The 17,633-nt window shown below is 44.5% G+C and overlaps 1 protein-coding gene across 1 annotated transcript; it reads right to left on the bottom strand.

Moving 5' to 3' along the window:
• Nucleotides 1-1,184: 1,184 nt before the first annotated feature.
• LOC144271209 (palmitoleoyl-protein carboxylesterase notum2-like) lies at nt 1,185-8,559 on the bottom strand. Its single transcript, XM_077828398.1, has 11 exons — nt 8,166-8,559; nt 8,017-8,069; nt 7,649-7,744; nt 6,626-6,686; nt 6,036-6,094; nt 5,851-5,953; nt 4,460-4,651; nt 3,821-3,921; nt 3,332-3,479; nt 2,279-2,326; nt 1,185-1,747 (listed from the first exon to the last, which is right to left on the bottom strand). The coding sequence occupies exons 1-11, from the start codon at nt 8,477-8,479 to the stop codon at nt 1,444-1,446; spliced, it is 1,479 nt and encodes a 492-aa protein (XP_077684524.1). The 5' UTR covers nt 8,480-8,559; the 3' UTR covers nt 1,185-1,443.
• Between the last annotated feature and the right edge of the window lie 9,074 nt (nt 8,560-17,633).

Here is a 17,633-nt window from a genome sequence, read left to right as displayed (position 1 = left end):
ATCAAAGCCCCACAAGGAATCTGTGAGAGATCTGATGCATCTGTAATGAAGTGCCATTCTTCTCAGGAACAAGAAAGAACTGGAGGAATAACACAACAGGAACCCAGAGCACTGACCAGCTAGAAGAGATGATGCTACACCAATCAACAGCCATTTGCAAAATGGCCACTGTGGGGCTGCAGCTGGTTGGCTCTAACAAATTTAAAGGGCCAAGCTCAGAAAGGCGTGCTGGGCAAAAAGTTCCTATTAGAGGGAAATCCTGCACTGGGAAAAGTTAAGAGGGATGCAAATGTAACGCTGACAGACCCCGGTATCAAAGCGGGGACCTCTTGAGCTCTTTGTGCATGAGTCTCTACCACATGAGTTAAAAGCCAACTCCCTGTTGGCTAAGGCTGTAAAGCAAACTCATTTTATCTATCTCTTTAAGTGGTCTTGGTGCCAGTCGATAGGACAGAACACCACACCCAGGTGTGTGCGTTACACAAAAGTTACTGAGGAAGGAGCTTCAGTAAGACACACCTGTATCGTAGTAGACTCTGGCTGCATTTATTTTGTTACAAAGCCCCTCTGTGTTATGAGCCCACACACACTTATTGTTAGGGAGGGTTTCCAGGGCAAGTCCTGGGAGTATGGCGCAAATAAAGCTGTGCAGTCCAGGAGCTGGGGTAGAGGGATAGAGCATCCCACCATGCAATCACCCATGTGGAAAGCCGTGGTGGCCTTGTGTGCATCATCTCCACTCTGTGTGGCTCTCTGCATCTGTGGGGGGAGTCCCGTATTCATTTCACAAGAAGGCAAACCTCCTTCCTTGATTGGCCAACGTGGGGGAACAGAGTGGAGAAACTGCACAGTCTGAACGGCCCGCTCTCCTGGGCTTTTCTACAGGAGGGATCAGTCTGCCTGAGAGTAATTCATCCTAATGAGTCAAAGCCCTTCAAAGCTTGATCAATATTTTGTTCATACTCTTCATTTTATTAATAGGCAGCAAATGGAGTTAAAATGAAAACAGGAAATCAGACTTTCTTAGGTTATCATGCAAAATGAAGACTCGACTCAGCTAATCCCCCAGTCATCTGGTGGTATTCAGTCAGAGTGTAAAGGGAAGTGAATGAAGATTGTTCAACAATCATCCCTGTTTGCCCCCCCCCCCCCAAAAAAAAAAAAACAAAAAAAAACCCCTAAAATGTGTAGCGGTCTCCAAACCGTGCTGCGGCTTATGTCAGACGCAGTGGAGTAAAAATGAGGCTGTGAGTTCACATGATTGAAACAGCAGCAGTGCAAGGTAAGATTGACATAAACATCAGTCATTACAACCAGGTGACTGGCAGAACACGAACATCCCCATACGTGCCTAAACTCTACGGAAACCCTTGACTTTTGCTCAGCCTCAGCATTGTTTGACACTGAGCTACAATTAACCCACAGGGATGTCAAGCTTATGCATTAGCCACCATTGCTGAGCATTCCCAGTTGACTGGGGTCTGATTTGAGCTCCTGAGCTTTCCTGTGGACATCAGGTCGCATCCTGAATGAAGTCTGCATGAAGTTGACTTCTTGGCCTGTGCCGTGGTCATGCAGAACTGAGCAGGTGGGGTTGCAATGGGGCCATGGACAGTTATCAATCAGATGGAAGGGACAACTTCTCATGGGGATCTTTGTGGCTTTATTGCTGTCTTGAAGGCTCTTCTCCCAGCACTGCAAGGCTCTGGCCAAAGAAATGCCCTTCACTTGAAATCCCAGCCAGTAGCTACAATATAAGAAGAGGAGGAAGATGATTACTGAAAAGTGATTACATTGACAAATAACCAATAGAGATGGGGCTAGCTCAAGAGAGAGACTTCTTGTTCTGATTTTCCTTCGCCGATTATTATTAAATAATTCATATTAATAGGAATATTAACTTGGAGCCCAAACCTGCAACCACAATTGGGCACAGCACTTAATACTTGAGTAGACCCATTGGAGTAATTGGACTATCATGACCATAAGCACTAGCCGAGCCATAAGAATTTGCAGGATTGTAATGCCTCAGCACTGATTTGTTTCATTTTGCTAAACAGCTGCAGAAATCTACCTAAGCAATGAGATTCCTGCAGGCAGCACATAAAGGGGCAGCAGACTGAGGGAAGCGCTGAAGATGTGTGTAGCCAGACAATATTTGTTAGACAGAGTCACGCTGAGAACTAACATGACCTAATACTTGAAAGATGAACAGACATTTAATCCACTTAGGTGACATCTAGTAGGGCAAGGAAATGAAGAAGGCATCTTTGCTCACCTTTTTGTAATCAGCGTGTGAGACAGGCATGCAGGTGCAAACACAGCTCTGTGGGAAAGGGAAACACAGACAAGTGACGGACAAGTGACACAAAATACCCTCTGCACATCCTAGGGAAAACATCCTTTCTTATATTTATATAGGACTTTAAAGGGACCAGCCCACTGCCATTGACTTCTGTGAACAGGACTGTGATAACCTTGGTCACAGAGAGCCAGGTTCTCATCTGGTGTAAATTGTCAGAGCTCTGTGAAACTAGAACTACATAAGAACATAAGAACGGCCATACTGGGTCTGATCAAAGGTCCATCTAGCCCAGTATCCTGTCTTCTGACAGTGGCCAATGCCAGGTGCCCTAGAGGGAATGAACAGAACAGGCAACCATCAAGTGATCCATCCCCTGTCGCCCATTCCCAGCTTCTGGCAAACAGAGGCTAGAGACACCATCCCGGCCCATCCTGGCTAATAGCCATTGATGGACTTATCCTCCATGAACTTATCTAGTTCTTTTTTGAACCCTAAACTATTTGAACCCTGCACTATTTACACTAGCTGAGGATCAGCCCCTTTGAGTAGTACTTTTTTAGGTCTTGTCTACACAGTGGGGTAATGTGCTCCATGGGGGTGTGCTTTTTAAAGCACATTAACATGTTGGGCATGAATTGGTCCATGTAGACACTGCTGGTGTGCACTAAAGGTTAAAGTGCACCAGAAGGGTCTACAGATCAATTAATGGACAACACGTCAATGCACTTTAGAAATCACCCATAGAATGTATTACCCCATCATGTAGACAAGTCTTATGGCACAAGTAGTCCAGTGGTTGTCAGTTACTATTCAGTTGTAACACTATCATGGAATGCTAACAGTTGATGCACAGATTAGCTCATCAAACGAATATTACATTTCTGCAGGCTCAGTAATTAGCAGGAGTGTATTAGATGGTGAGCATATGTAACCTCATTTTATTTTATAAGACCAAATTCTGTCTTCAGTTGCCCCCCTGTGATGGTCAACCTTTGGTATTTATTCAACACAAAGTAGCATACTGACGGGACATCACGCAATGAGTTCCTAAGTTCTCGCCCAAGGTTTTGTAGGTAGTTCCACTGATTTTCTGTTAGGAGCTGACTTCCAAGATGGATATTTTCTAATTTCAGCTGCTCCTCATCGAACAGCCACTGAACCACAAAAACTGGAGCTGCAAAAGAAAGAAAGGCACCCTAGAAAATTGTAGATTAAGTCAGTAATTGACATTAGCATACAGGGCCAGATCCTGCAGCTCCAAAAAAACACCAGTAGCTAGAGGCTAATGCTGATTACGCTAGTGCCCAGGAGCCCATTCATAGACCAGACTCTCATTGTTCTAGGCACTGTACAAACCCAGAACAAAAATATGGTCCCAGCCCCAAAGAGCTTCAGAAATGTTCAACTCCCACTATGCATCATGGGAGCTGCTGGATGCTGAGCACCTCTGAGAATCCAGCCCCAATTAAAGTCAGTGCAGGATCAGAGTCAAATGCTGAGAGAAGATGAACTTACATTTCAAGGATGAATACAACCTATATCCAAGGAAGCATTGCCACTCGTTAACTCTCTTGAACTGCTGTTTACATTTTTCTGGAAGGATTCCATTCCACATCCTAAAAAGCCATGGCCAGAAAACGTTAGTGGGAAAGAGAAAGGTGGTGTTACCTTAAACTAATATGTTTAAAAAAAAAAGATAAAATAAAAGCTATGTGTCTAAAACCAATTGTTCATGTGAGAAGAACACAATACATCCAGCATAAGGAATACATGGCATATTGTTCAGTCCGAGGGAAGCTCTCTTCTTTTGAACATAGCAATGCCTGTTTTCTTCCTGAAAGTGCTGTGATAGCCAGTAAAGCCGGGTAACTTTCAGTTCATGATAATGATCAGCTTGTCTATAAGAGCTTCACAGAGAGATACATTTGCAGCAGGTTATTTTCCCTTTTGGGGTTGCAAGATGAAGCTGCAAGATTTACACGCACAGTTTAATTCCAGGTGCCAGTCCAAGTGCTTGTGCCCCTCACTACCTGACCGAAGGTGCAGATCAGGTAGCCAGAGGTGCAAGAACTCATATTTGAATCATTTTACGGGCACAAATTTTGCAGACATAGCAAAAAACACCCCAAGGTTACAACCCACAGTCTCAAGTACCTGAGTCCTTTCTTGATTGCACCCACTGGGGCACAAGAGGCAGCATCTGAACAATCAGATTGCCTTGGATGTTTAATGTCCAGGAACCAGCCAGAGTCAACAAGTCCTCTGACCTGGACTGCCTCAGCCTCCAGCTCCTCCAGAAGGGCCACCACCCTCTCCAGGTTCAGTAGCACACCAGTCCCACCAGCACTGAAGAGAAGAAAGGCATCAGTTATCTGGGACCCCAGACGGAGCCCTGCTTGTGTTTCCGGCACTCTTTGCCAGCACTTTCTGCGGCAAATACAGGAAATGGAAGCAGTGCATTGTAGTCACTTTAAAGCCCACTATCATTGTAATCTCACCTGCTGCTAACTGTTCTCACCAGAGATGGAGTGGGAACAAAGGGCTTTTGGACAGAAATATTTGAAGTTAACTGGAAAGCTAAGGGAGGTGCAGGTGTTGCCTCCTTTATTCCCTCTGCTTTTATTTAGTTAGTTTTGCTAAAACTGTCTAGCCCTCAATAGACAGCCCTGGACACCAGCACCCTTTGCTCCTCTGCAGAACGGATGCTGTCTAGGCAGCAGTGGCTCCAGCTTCCCCACACGGCCTTGTCAACGTGCTACAGACTTGGGCAAAAAGGACTATCTAAGGCTTCGTGCCCATTCACTCCATAACCTCTCTGCAGAGACCAAGAGCAGTCAGTGCCCACTGTGATTGGGTTCTAATGGCCTGAATGTGCCCTGCCTCCCATTGATTTCAACAGTCAGGCCCCTGCTCCAGTTTCAAGTGCCACAGCTTTTCAGTCTTTGCATCGACTTCAGTGGACTGTGGAGCAGGCCCCGAGAGCAATGGGGCCACTCAATACAGAGCACATCCCTTACACAGAAAACACTGCAGTATGGAGCCAGCGCAGTACTCCGGAACCGACTGCGGCTGTAAGTTGTAGTGGTTTGGAGCATTACTGTGTCATCTGTTGTCATTTTTATATGAGAAATAAGTAAAAGCAACCTTCCTCGACAGATTCAACTGAGGCCTTGCTAGCCCAAGATTTAGTACAGAGCATGTTTGCAATGGTAGTGTGCTCCGAAAGATAGTGTTGTCCAGTGGGCAGGGCGCTGGTCCACGACTCTGGAGACTACGTTCTATTCCCACCTCTGCCACTGATCTGCTGTGTGACCTCGGGCAAGTCACTTCAACTCTTTGTACCTCTGTTTCCTGTCTGTCTGGTCTATTTAGATTGTAAGCTCTTGTCTCTTACCATGTGTTTGTTCAGTGCCTAGCACAAAGGGGCCCTGATCTCGGTTAGGGCCTTGGGGTACCACAGAAGCACAAGCAGTTAACGACACTACTAAGAAGGGTTTTGAGAACTTCTCACTTTGGCACTCTCACAGCTCTAGGCCCATCCTTACCTCGCCCCAGCAAGCAGGACCAATTTAGCTTGCTTAATTCCCTTAGGAACCAGGTCTTTAATCACCTCCTGGATAATTAGTGATCCCATGAAGGCATAGTCTGCTAGAAGAAAAAGTCTGAGTTAACACTGACTGTGTCAAAGGATCTACTAGAATTGGGGAGCAGCATAAATATAGCTGCCTACCTTGCTGTGACTTGGGCAAAGATCCACTCCAGATATCACTCGAGCAGTAAGGTACAAACCTAGGCAGAGGTAGCAAAGGAAAGGCACACAGTTATGCTCATCAGAAAGCACCTGAATAGACCGGAGAAACTCCTACTCCTTTCCCACCACATCACCTACTCAGCATTGGGATTATTTTGGACAGAAGTTCCCAGCATACAGGTACAAATAAGCATGAGGGAGTCACTACCACCTTGCCTTTCCCATGTTGCTAAATGAGAGAGGGGTTTTGGCTAGATCCTAGCTAGATGGCAAGGGGGTCCCTGTATGGAAAAGGCTGAGAACCACTGATCCATGGCTTTGCCCCATGAGTGATGCGAGATTAGATTACACGAGATTAGATTACATTACATAACCCCACCCTCCAGCTGTGGCAGCTCCAACCCTCCTTACTTTAGCACCTCGCAGTCCTTTCAAGAGGAGCCACACAGTTACCCAGAGAGCACAGAAGGTGTCACTCGGTGTTATTTGTAATGAGCAGTCAGAGTAGTAACTGGCCAGGAGCTGCTGTGAAATGTAAGTGGTAGTACAGTGCCTGAGAAGGTCCTTACACTGCATTGGCGTTCCACCAGTGAGGGCTCTCCTCCATCTGGGCAGACAAAATGCCTGTCCCTAGAGTCACAGACACACAACACAAAAGAGACATGTTGTACGAGACACGGTCTCAGAAAACCAGACCAAGAGCAGCAGCTTTCTCAGCTTCGAGAGCCAGGCATAATCCCTGTAAGGATCTCACAGTATCCCCTCCTGTCTCACCTTCTTCCCAGGCTGTCACCCACCCATGTCACCCTCTCCCTCTAGAATCACAGAAGCGTAGTGCTGGAAGGGACCTCAATAGGCCATCTAGTCCATCCCCCTGTGCTGAGGCAGGACCAAGTATTCCGAGGCCGTCCCTCTCATTCCACATAAAGTTCAGGCTCCACCACTCTTCTCACAACATCTGCCTATTCCTTATGCTTCTCTCCAGCATTTCTCCTATCTGCTCCCTTTGGCTGCACACTCTGACCCGAGCCAGGAAAGCACTTAAGCATGTGCGTAATACCATCTTACTGTACCTCAACAGACCCACTCACAACCTTAAAGTGAAGCCGGTGTTGAAGTGTTTTGCCATAGTGCTCAGCAGCTGGCAGGATCAAACACTTTGTCTCCTTCTTCCACTCAGTTTTCGGCCTTCTTTTATGCCTCCCTCTCCTCCCCCTTGTGCTTGGAACATGCCCATACCTGACCTGCTGAAAACACACTCCCTCTCCTCCTTCAAATCCCACCTAAAACCTAACCTCTGTCATGAAGGCTTCTTCAGAGGCCTCCCCACAAGGAGGATTCTTTACCGGCTTCCAATGGAAATATAGTCCTTATGTATCACAATTATAGGAGTTACCTTCTGAAATCACGGTCAGGAACATAAAGCCTGATTTTCCTCTCTGCTCAGAGTCAGCATAAACCCAGAGTAACTCCACTCACTTCCGTGGAGTCATTCCAGACTTGCAGCTGTTTAGTTGAGAGCAGAATCCATCCCCTTATCTTTTCACAGAGCCATGTGAAAGAAGGAATAATACAGCAATTGCAGCGAGTACCTTTCTTTGTTTGAGGCCACTCAGATGAGCTCATTAAGCGACGGATATTTTTATATCTGGTATCACACGTTTCTTTATTATAACAGCACCAGCCACCTGAATGGGAGCAAGAAGATTGTCTTAAAATCTTCATATCTCATCTGATTGAATTAAAATTTATTTTGACTATACCATTCAGTCAAAGTCATCTTTGATTCTTGACACTCTAAAAGCTGGGTCTTTATTCTCATCTCACGCTGGTGTAAATCAGAAGTAACTCCACTGAAATTACTGGAGTTACACTGATGGATGAATGTGCGTTCAGAATCAAGCCCAACTTTTCTTCACAATTCCTTGCCTCATTAGTGCATTGTCATTTCCTACTGTACCTTCTAAGAATATGATCCATCTCTTGCTCCCTTTGTGCTCCCTTAAGTAATACCTGCAAATGGTGGAGAAGGAAAGTAAACACACATCAGACTATTTTTTCCTGTTACACTGTTTGTGAAAAGCAGGAGAGTTCTGATGTGATCATTACCCAGCTGTTGTCCCATCATTGCAGGTGACCAGGGGGTTCTTCAGAAAGAAAAGTTTCATGTCCTTGGGTGCCTTCTGAGCATGCCAAGAAGCAAGTGAGGTGCTTCTGAGCTGTGGTGCCAAGGCATCTTCCACAGGAGGAAGAACTCCCACAGAGACGTGTTCCTCACCAGCAGTGTGCTCCAGTTCCCCACTGGGGTTAGGGCCCTTTCGATTCTGGGCAGGAGTCTTCATGTGAGCTTTGGAATTACGTTTGCTTTGAGACACCGCTTCCCCCAGGAGCAACAAAGTCACCAGTGCCCCTAGGATCTTCATAGCGACTGCCTCCTCCTGACTGAACAGGCAAAGAATAAATCCCTGGTATAATAAAAGGGCGACATGAAAATCTGAAGAAAGCAAAGTTTAAGAAAGACAGTGTCAGGAAGAATTAAGCCAGCAAGGAATGGACCTAGCCATATTCACAGGCATAGGCATAGGCATGTTACTACACTATAGAGATGACACCCCAAAGCTGAAATAGCATCACATACCTTAAAGAATAGCTGGTCAATTGCTGATCTTCAACTGAAGCATTCTAACAAGTGCAATATCATAGGCAAGGTACGTCCCTGATGGCCAAAGAATGAAGATCTTGGGTTGGAAGCCCAGGAGGAGTGCTCAGATCACAGCTCCCAAGTGAACTTTATATTGTCCTCATATGGAACATATTTCTTCCCTCTTTTTCCTTTTTTCTTTTCTTTTCTTTGAACTACCGCCAAGGTTGAGCAGATGACAGGGGCTGGAGAAATGAAACTACACCCCGTGCTGAATAAGTTGCAAGACGTCCTTGCAAGCACTTTGATCTTGAAAGTTACATACTTAAAATTTCTATAATTTTATCCCCGTTTTGCTTGCTACTTTTCGGAGGGTGGGGGAGGGTATGATCTGATGATATAAGCTTTGGCAATTCACCTCTGTGGGATGATTTTTAGTTGTTTCATGCATAAGAAATGCTAGGGGTTACATTTGTACTTGGTAAGAGCTTTCAATTCACTGTCTCATCAAACAACCTAAGCACCAGCTTTTCAACTTTTTCAGTGGATACTGCATCTTTCCCCTAGTTCATGTTTTTGTCAGATTTATAGAGTATCAGCATGGAAATAATAAAATAGTGCTCTTAAATATATTAGAGCTAGTTGAATTATTCATTATGAATAAATGATCTGATGAAGTTATTCCCCTTTTTCAAATGACTCAGTCATGAACCAATTCAGATTTCTGCAAATTTATTTGTTATTAGTTTGGATGAACAACTTGGAACGAATGGATTACTTGAGTACTGATCACCTTCAATATTTGCTAGTCATCTGTTAATTGGGCTGTGTGATTGGTCACCTCTGCGACATGGTATTGCGTCAGCTCCCTGATTGGATGATTGAAAGTTTTAAAACAGAATAATGAATTATAAATAACAAAAAATGATGGATAATTTTGTATGCGTGTAAATACAGATATTTGCACGAGGAACAGCCAACCCCCCAAAAATTTGTATGAAAAAACCCTATTAACAAATAATTAATAAAGGACAGGAACACGGTCGAACAGCCATTCATAATTTGAATGAAGATTTTCTAACACAGGTTCTACTGAATTCAGTAGAGATACATCAGTGTAAAACTGGAGTGAGATCAGAATCAAGCCATTTGGTCACAGACCTAAGAGAAAAAGAATGTCAGAACATACCCTAACCTCTGTTTTATTTCATTTTGTAAAATACAGTCTATGTTCCTTAATCAGGTGGAAGATCATCAAGACAGAAAAGAGTGTTCAGTGTCACAGACCCAACTGGCTATAAAAATCTACATCATAAGTTAAACTTCTAGTCCAGTGTAAATATTTCTTCCTCCCTTCCATTTAGCGAATTGGAAAAAGAAAAGAAAACTCTGTGCTCTTACCCTTAGCTGAGATGGAAAAACTTATCCCCCATGGAGCACACAGGAAATAACCATCACTGACTGGAGAGGAGATGAACATTGTGAAAGAAAACACAGTCTATTTGAAACTAGCAGACATATTTTTCAGATAGTTACAGAGTGACTCATTGGTCCCTAAAGGGAATTATGAGTGCAGCTTGCTCCCCTCACCCATCCATGAAATGCAACGCAGGCCATCCGCATCCATCAAAGGGACTTGCTGGTCCAGTGCTGAGATGCTTAGCTGGAGTGATCACATCATTAATTTCTCTAGGTTGCTTTTCCCTGAGGTTCCTCTCTCGGGACGGGGGGGGGGGGGAAGAGGCGGGGAGGATGTGTCAGATGCCATATGGAGATAGCTGGGGTGAAATAGTTCATGAAATTCGACTATCTCCAGAGATGAGGGTTTTCATCTGCCTGCCCTGCAGTTTGGGTGAGCATAGAGCCAGCCAATAGACAGCACCATGGGGAGCTTCAAGTGCATTTTTAAAAACAGCTCTTTTGGCTTCAGTGAAGCCACCCTCTTACTTAAGTGATGTGACCTGGCAATTGGTCACCAAAAAATCTAATGATCCAAGAAGAGACTAAAAGGCTTCAGTGTCTGGAAAGGGGCAAATGTGCCTATTTCATCTATATCTCACCATTAGAGTCCAGCCCAGGTTTGTACCAACCCGGGGGACATTTCTACCTGATGGTTGTTTTTTGGCCTCAGAGAAATGAGCTGTGCTGGGGAAGGGTCAGTACAGGTTTTCTGAACAGGTGTCAACATTACAAAATCCTCCACCGCAACTGGTGCAGTTTGGCTGCCGTGCTGACATCCTCAGCAGAGAAGCTAAGGACTCAATAGGTGTGATTACTTCACTACTCACAGGAGTGGTCCCCACAAGGGAAGTCTGAACACAAGGCGCCACAAATCCCCTTCACGTAGCATCACTGAGGAGCCGAAGCAATCTCCCCACTCACCTTGTTCCATAAACTTTATCCCCTTACCTTCAAGCATAGCTATAGTGCCTCCTCTCCAAGGAGAGGTGTCTCTCTCATAGACAACTTCTGTTGAGTTCTGATGATCAGATTGATGCCTGGACAGAATAGCTTACTTGGCTTCATGCCTGAACATCTCAAAATATGGCCCTTCATTCTCCTAATATGCTAATAAGTCAATGGAACAAGCGCTCCGTCCATGGGTGCAGGTTTCTCTCCTAGCACAGCAGCCACTTTTCTGAGACTCACTAAGGTTCATAAGGGGAAGTTAAGGGCTGAACCCAATAGCAACAGGATGTGACCTGGGCTGCCCTGTAGATTTACAGCAAGGCTGGTTCTCAGAAATGAAAGGGTGCAGGAGATCCACCTGCCCAGCTGTATTTGCAATAGATGTACTTACGAAATGGCCTGCACCTACTGCTCCATTGTCCTCGATTCTGCTGGTTTTATAGTTTCTCATATACAGTATTTCCTTCTTGATCATAACACAAGCAGCATCACTGCATTCTGCATACTAAAACCCAGGGCATGGTACGCTACGTATGCTGCAGCTGCACTTTATTAACATTACGGAACAAGGGACAAAGAGAGGTGAGAAGCCACCCTAGATCTTCTGATTCTCTTTTATGGCTGCCAGCATGACATTTTTACAACTCTGGTGGCAGAATTCAAACCTACACCTTCTAACCAGTCACCTCAGCCAAAGGCAGATGTCGTTTCTCTTTTGTAGAAGAAATCACCATGGTTCATTTTCTTTGCATCAGCTTAAGTGTCATTTTAAAAACAAAGTAAAACGGTCTCAACAGAAAAGCTGATTTGGATGAGAGCGGAAGCTATGGAACATATGCAAGGGGTTAGGCATGATGTCGTGCACAGATGATGAGGGAGAAAAAGTTCAATCCTTAATGCTAGTCATGAGTTTTCATGCCTGTTTCACGTGTCTCTTTGTGCCCATACACTGATACCTGCAAAATGTATTGTTGATTGGATGGGCACTCTCAGCATGTGCTGTGTTTTTCATTTGTTAACACAATGGGGCCATGATGCTGATTGGGGCATCTGGACAAATAATAACAATAATAAAGAATTAAAACATTTGTCAAGTGCGCTCCTAATTCAGTATCCCCCAGAGCCTGTGCATCCCAGGATCTCCTGGCTGCAGAACTCACCTCCGGGCTGGCTGCAGAATTGCTTGCTGAGTTTGCACCCTAACATGCTGTAATGATGTTGCCTTTGGTGGGACACTTCTGAGAGTACCAATTCAGGACAAATTGCTGAGAGCAGGGCAGTTACAACCCAAGGCTGGGGTTCCTTTGCACACCAAGGCAAACCAAACCAGCCAGAGAGAGAGGACTTTGGTTTTACCCCACTGGCTAACCATAAGTCACACAAGCAATTCCCTTAGACACCCCAGTTTCAAGTATCATCACCAGTGACACTCATTATGGGGGCGAATGGTTATGAAAACCAATATCCCAGTAAAAGAAAAACAGTTCTCCCAATCCCAAAGGATCAAGCCCCAGACCCAGGTCAATATACAAGTCAGATCTTACCCACAAATCACACTGTTGCCAATCCTTTAGCATCTAAAATCTAAAGGTTTATTCATAAAAGGAAAAAGATATAGATGAGAGCTAGAGTTGGTTAAATGGAATCAATTACATACAGTAATGGCAGGTTTCAGAGTAACAGCCGTGTTAGTCTGTATTCGCAAAAAGAAAAGGAGTACTTGTGGCACCTTAGAGACTAACCAATTTATTTGAGCATGAGCTTTTGTGAGCTACAGCTCACTTCATCAGATGCAAGCACAAAAAGCTCACGAAAGCTCATGCTCAAATAAATTGGTTAGTCTCTAAGGTGCCACAAGTACTCCTTTTCTTTTTGCGAATACAGTAATGGCAAAGTTCTTGGTTCAGGCTTGTAGCAGTGTTGGAATAAACTGCAGGTTCAAATCAAGTCTCTGGAGTACATCCACAGCTGGGATGGGTCATTCAGTCCTTTGTTCAGAGCTTCAGTTTGTAGCCAAATTCCTCCAGAGGCAAGAAACAGGACTGAAGACAAGATGGAGGAGATGCAGCAGCCTGTTAGCCTCTTGCCCATGGAAGGACACCTTTTGTTCTTAATGTGGAAAATCACAGTAGCAAGATGAAGGCTGGAGTCACATATCCATGCATGACACAGTTTGCAGGCCGACGCCATTGTTTACATGTTAGTTTGAACGTTCCCAGGAAAGCTCAGATGTGGATTGGCGTCTCCCAAAGTCCATTGTCAGTTAAGTGTTTCTTGATTGGGCACTTACTGAGAATAGTCCCTTCTCAAGAAGCTGACCAAATGCTTCACTGAGGCTACTTAGACTCAAAACACATTGATATACAAGTACATAGCCAATATCCATAACGTCAACTATAAAAATGACAGACCCATACAGAGAGCATAATCATAATCAGCAAAGCATAACCTTTCCATAGACACCTTACACGACAACCTTTGTACAATATTTGCCGCAAATATATAACAGTGGTTGCAACAATGATCTATACAGTCACAGGTTATGTCAGTAATGTCACACATGCATTTGGCTCACTAAATTTGGGATGAAAGGCAAGTCTAAACGCTGCCACTCCAGATAACCCGAAAGCTCCCAGTCAACAAAAGAAACAGACTGAAAAGCGAAGGCCCTCCCCTGGGGCACCATGGCAGCTGGCCTATGAAGCTTCCATGAGCTTCACAAGCTCTGCAGCTGTGGTGGAGACTTCTTGCTCCATCCCAGCAGTGCTGGGGATTACATGGCTGCCTATGTTTTCCGCTTTTCTGGCATAGTCACAGACTCCACTGGGCACGGGGATATTGTGAGGAGCCTGCTGTCTGTGGGGGAATGACATTCAGTCGGCTTGGGGAGGCTTTTAAAGAGAGGCGTGACCTGACTTATTTGCTTTCATCCTGGGAAACAGCCTTGTCCTTGTCAGCCAAGGAGAAGCAGACAGCAGCAAGTGGCCCCCCGAGGCTAAAGATTTACCTGCTCCCAAACCCAGCAGTAAATGGAGAAGGAGAGAGGGCCTGCCTAGGTCCACTGACAAACAGGTCCCCCTGTCAACAACAGCCCCCCTTGCAACCAGGCGTTGAGGAAGGGGAAAGGTACACATTCAAATTTCTATTGATCAAATCAGCCCAGTTCTGCGCGTATTGGAGCTAACTTTGGCCCAAGTGCTGCAATAACTCCTGTGAGCTTGTGGCAGGCACTCACCTGCACAGCGTGGGATGCCACTGAGCCCTTGTGCTGGGTATGGCTCCAAGTGCTGTTGATGTCTTTGGAGATCCCTGTCTTGAATTTTATTAAGCTCTTCACCCTAGGCAGAAATGTTTGGAGAGGAGGTTTTTCAACAGCCAGGATGTATTACTCCAGGCACTCTCTGCTCTAATGTGCTGTCAAATATTAACGTCTATTACATCCCAAATACAAATGGATTTCAAAATATCAAAGTGTTTCAAATATTGTCTCCTTAAATAGAGAATTCACACTAAAATCACAGCATTAGACAGAGAGAGAGACATGTTCACAAAAGGATCCAAATAAAGACTGACCAATAAAAAGGTCTCCTCACAATAAAGGTGGTTAGTCTAATTCATTATTTTCCCATGAGCCATCAAATGAAAGGTCATATACAGTAGCTCTTACGTAGTCCTTACTCAGACAATCCTCAATGGAAATAATCAAATAATTAAAATAGTTAGCTCTTATATAGAGCTTTCTATCCCTAGATTGTGAAGCGCTTTACAAAGGAGTTCAGTATCATTAGCTCAATTTTACAGATGGGGAAACTGAGGTACGGGGAGAAATGACTTGCCCAAGGTCACCTAGCAATCTAGGGACAGAGCTAGGAATAGATTCCCTGTCTCCTGAATCCCCAGTCTAGTACTCTCTCTCTCTTCTCTCCCCCACTAAGCCTGGAGAAACAACTCAGCATGAAATCCACTCCTGCACAGAGGGCCTGCATCGGTCCTATGAACCACGTAAACCCTTCAAATGTAAATCAATGTCATGTCATATCCATCAGTATAATATCTGAACAGGTTCTGGGGAGTTTTCCATTGGAGGGGACCTTGTTTGTCTCCCACGCAGACTCCTCTATAGATGGCTGTGTCCTGACAATGGTGCACTCTGATTCACAGCCCCTCATCCTTTAGCAGAGGCTCAGGGCCACACAGGAGATGATCACATTTGAACAAATCATTTCTTGAAGCACACTCACCCAAACCCTTTTTCACACTCTCATTCCTTTTGTGGGTGGCTTTTCTGCACCTGTCTTTATCTGTGATCTGTTTATTCAGGACTGTTATCTATGACCCGCAAGGGAGGCATACTTTTTGAGTTAGGAGCTGGCTTTGCATTTGTTAATGCCTGCCATGCATCAGTTTCCTCTTACAGGCAGTTCTTATTGGCACGCTGACACATTCCGCATAATGACTGACTGATGCTCTGTGAACATAGTTCTTTGTGGAGCTGACTGGATCTTAATCTTCTTTGCATTAAAGCACCGCATGCTACTTTCACCTAGCCCCTACCTGATTTTGCTACTACATAATACAGACTAGGTCGGGTGACCGTTTTTCACTTTGATGTAGTGGTCTGTATGCATTTATTAGGTTCCTGGCAGCATAAATCTGGCCCCTTTCACTTCTAAATAGGTCTGGTGAGGTTGAAATATACAGTAAAATGTCATCCTCATAATAGACTTTTCCCTGTTTACTCGTCGTCATTTGCACTTGCTCCTGCAGCACAGGGAGGGAAGGGGCTGGTTTAATTTAACAACAAAAACATCTGTGTGCACCTGTTTCCTTGCTGATGGCAGCAGTACAGTGTTGAGCAAAGGTTCAGGAGTTAAGTGATGGTGCTAAACCATCAGGGGAACCAAACTTTGGGCTCACTTTACCCCTTGATGTGCACACCCCACTCTAATTGACTGTGCTGACTTGCCCCACCATTTTAGCAATGTTTTCGGACCTTATTCAGCCAGACCGACCAGTGGTGGCTTTTTCAGGAGTGTTGCCTTTAGTGGGAATTTTGCCTGAGTACAGGCCGGAGGATTGGATCTTTAGTTTGTATTGTAGATTTTGTCAGCAGACTATCCGAAATTAAAGTAAACATTTCTTCATGTGATAGAGAGAGAAATGAAGCCCCAAATGCTTAGTCATATCAATGGACTCCTTAGTACTATCACTCAATAGCTAATCAAGTCAGCCAACCCCTCTGCATTCAGCCTGGGATTTTCAGAGCAGCCTAAGGTCCAGATTGCGACCCAGCCAGCGTGATGCCAAAGAAGTGTAGGGGAACACTTTACCGGCAACACAGGTAGCTCATGGGAGAGGAAGCAGACACCACAAAGTTGCTATATCCCCCCTCATGCAAGTGAGTGAGAGAGGCTAGAACTTAGAGGGGAAAGGCCAGAGCATTAGCTCCATCCCACCCCCAGCCAGGCCAGCATCCTGGTTCCAGTGTGCACCACGGAACATATGCCACACACAGCTGAGTTTACTCCCTCCATGGGCAGTGCAACAACATGCTCCCTTGTTCAGGGCTTGTGCCAAAGCTAAGGTTCGGCCAAAGGGAATGAGGCTCCCATCTGCACTGAATTTCCATAGAAGTTAGGTGTTTAATTCCCTTAAGCTCCTTTTGGAAATCCCACCTGAAATCATTATTAAAAACGATTATGACATGTATTTATTTATTGGTATTGCAGTAGTGTGCAGAGACCCCAGACAATTTGGGCCCCTGTCGGGCTAGGCTCTGTACACCATAGCAAGAGAAAAGCATTGCTTAACGCATAAATTGTATGAGACACTTCTGTATGTTTTCTAGATCAATCAGCTCTCGTGCCTCTACTTAGGTCAGTGATTGGATAGAAAAATAAAATGTTTAATTCCTCTACGATGCGATATTTGAAGTGCTGCCAACTACAAACTTCACACGAGAAACTGCTCTCGGATGCTGTATATTGTGTTCTGTTTAGGCACTAGAAATCAACCCATTCACCTCATTTCTAGGTTTGATCTCCTCAAACCTGAAGATATTAGTAGGCTAATCAATCCGTTTTCTTCTGTCTTTGTATTGTCTATATGCAAAATTCCTATTTGTCTTCCTAAAACTACTGATCTGTTGTTCAGCAGATACTTAACATATCTAAGGAATGAATAAATGGCTGTAAATCCCTCATCCCATTTCCCAAATGCATCCAGCACCCCTTGTTCACAAATGTTCGTACAATACCTGAAATAAAGTCACATCATCGTTTCAGTATTTGGTGTAACTGTGTGGTTTATCTTTGAGCTGTACAAATTTGGAGAATAAAACAATGACCACACTCCCTACCAAGTGCATAAAACATTAAAGAAAATGGTTCTATGTTCACCGAAATGAAGACGGGACTAATTATAATCACACTAACCATAAAAAGGTTTTGGTTAAAGTCTCGTACATATATTTGGGCAATTCAACAATGCAAACTCTTTGTCCCTCTTGATAGAATCTGTCTAAAACA

This window comes from Eretmochelys imbricata, chromosome 10 (assembly GCF_965152235.1).
Source record: "Eretmochelys imbricata isolate rEreImb1 chromosome 10, rEreImb1.hap1, whole genome shotgun sequence".
Taxonomy (NCBI): Eukaryota; Metazoa; Chordata; order Testudines; family Cheloniidae; genus Eretmochelys; species Eretmochelys imbricata.
Note: the sequence above shows the minus strand (reverse complement) of the source record. Positions and strands in the feature narration are given on the sequence as shown.

Bases quoted from the DNA above. Each gene is read 5' to 3' on its own strand.
- LOC144271209 (XM_077828398.1), bottom strand. From the start codon at position 8,479: ATGAAGATCCTAGGGGCACTGGTGACTTTGTTGCTCCTGGGGGAAGCG. The intron at 5,954-6,035 runs GTAGGCAGCTAT...TTTTTCTTCTAG, and splicing joins TTTGCCCAAGTCACAGCAAG to CAGACTATGCCTTCATGGGA. The intron at 2,327-3,331 runs GTCAGTATGCTA...CCTTTCCCACAG, and splicing joins AACTCATTGCGTGATGTCCC to AGCTGTGTTTGCACCTGCAT.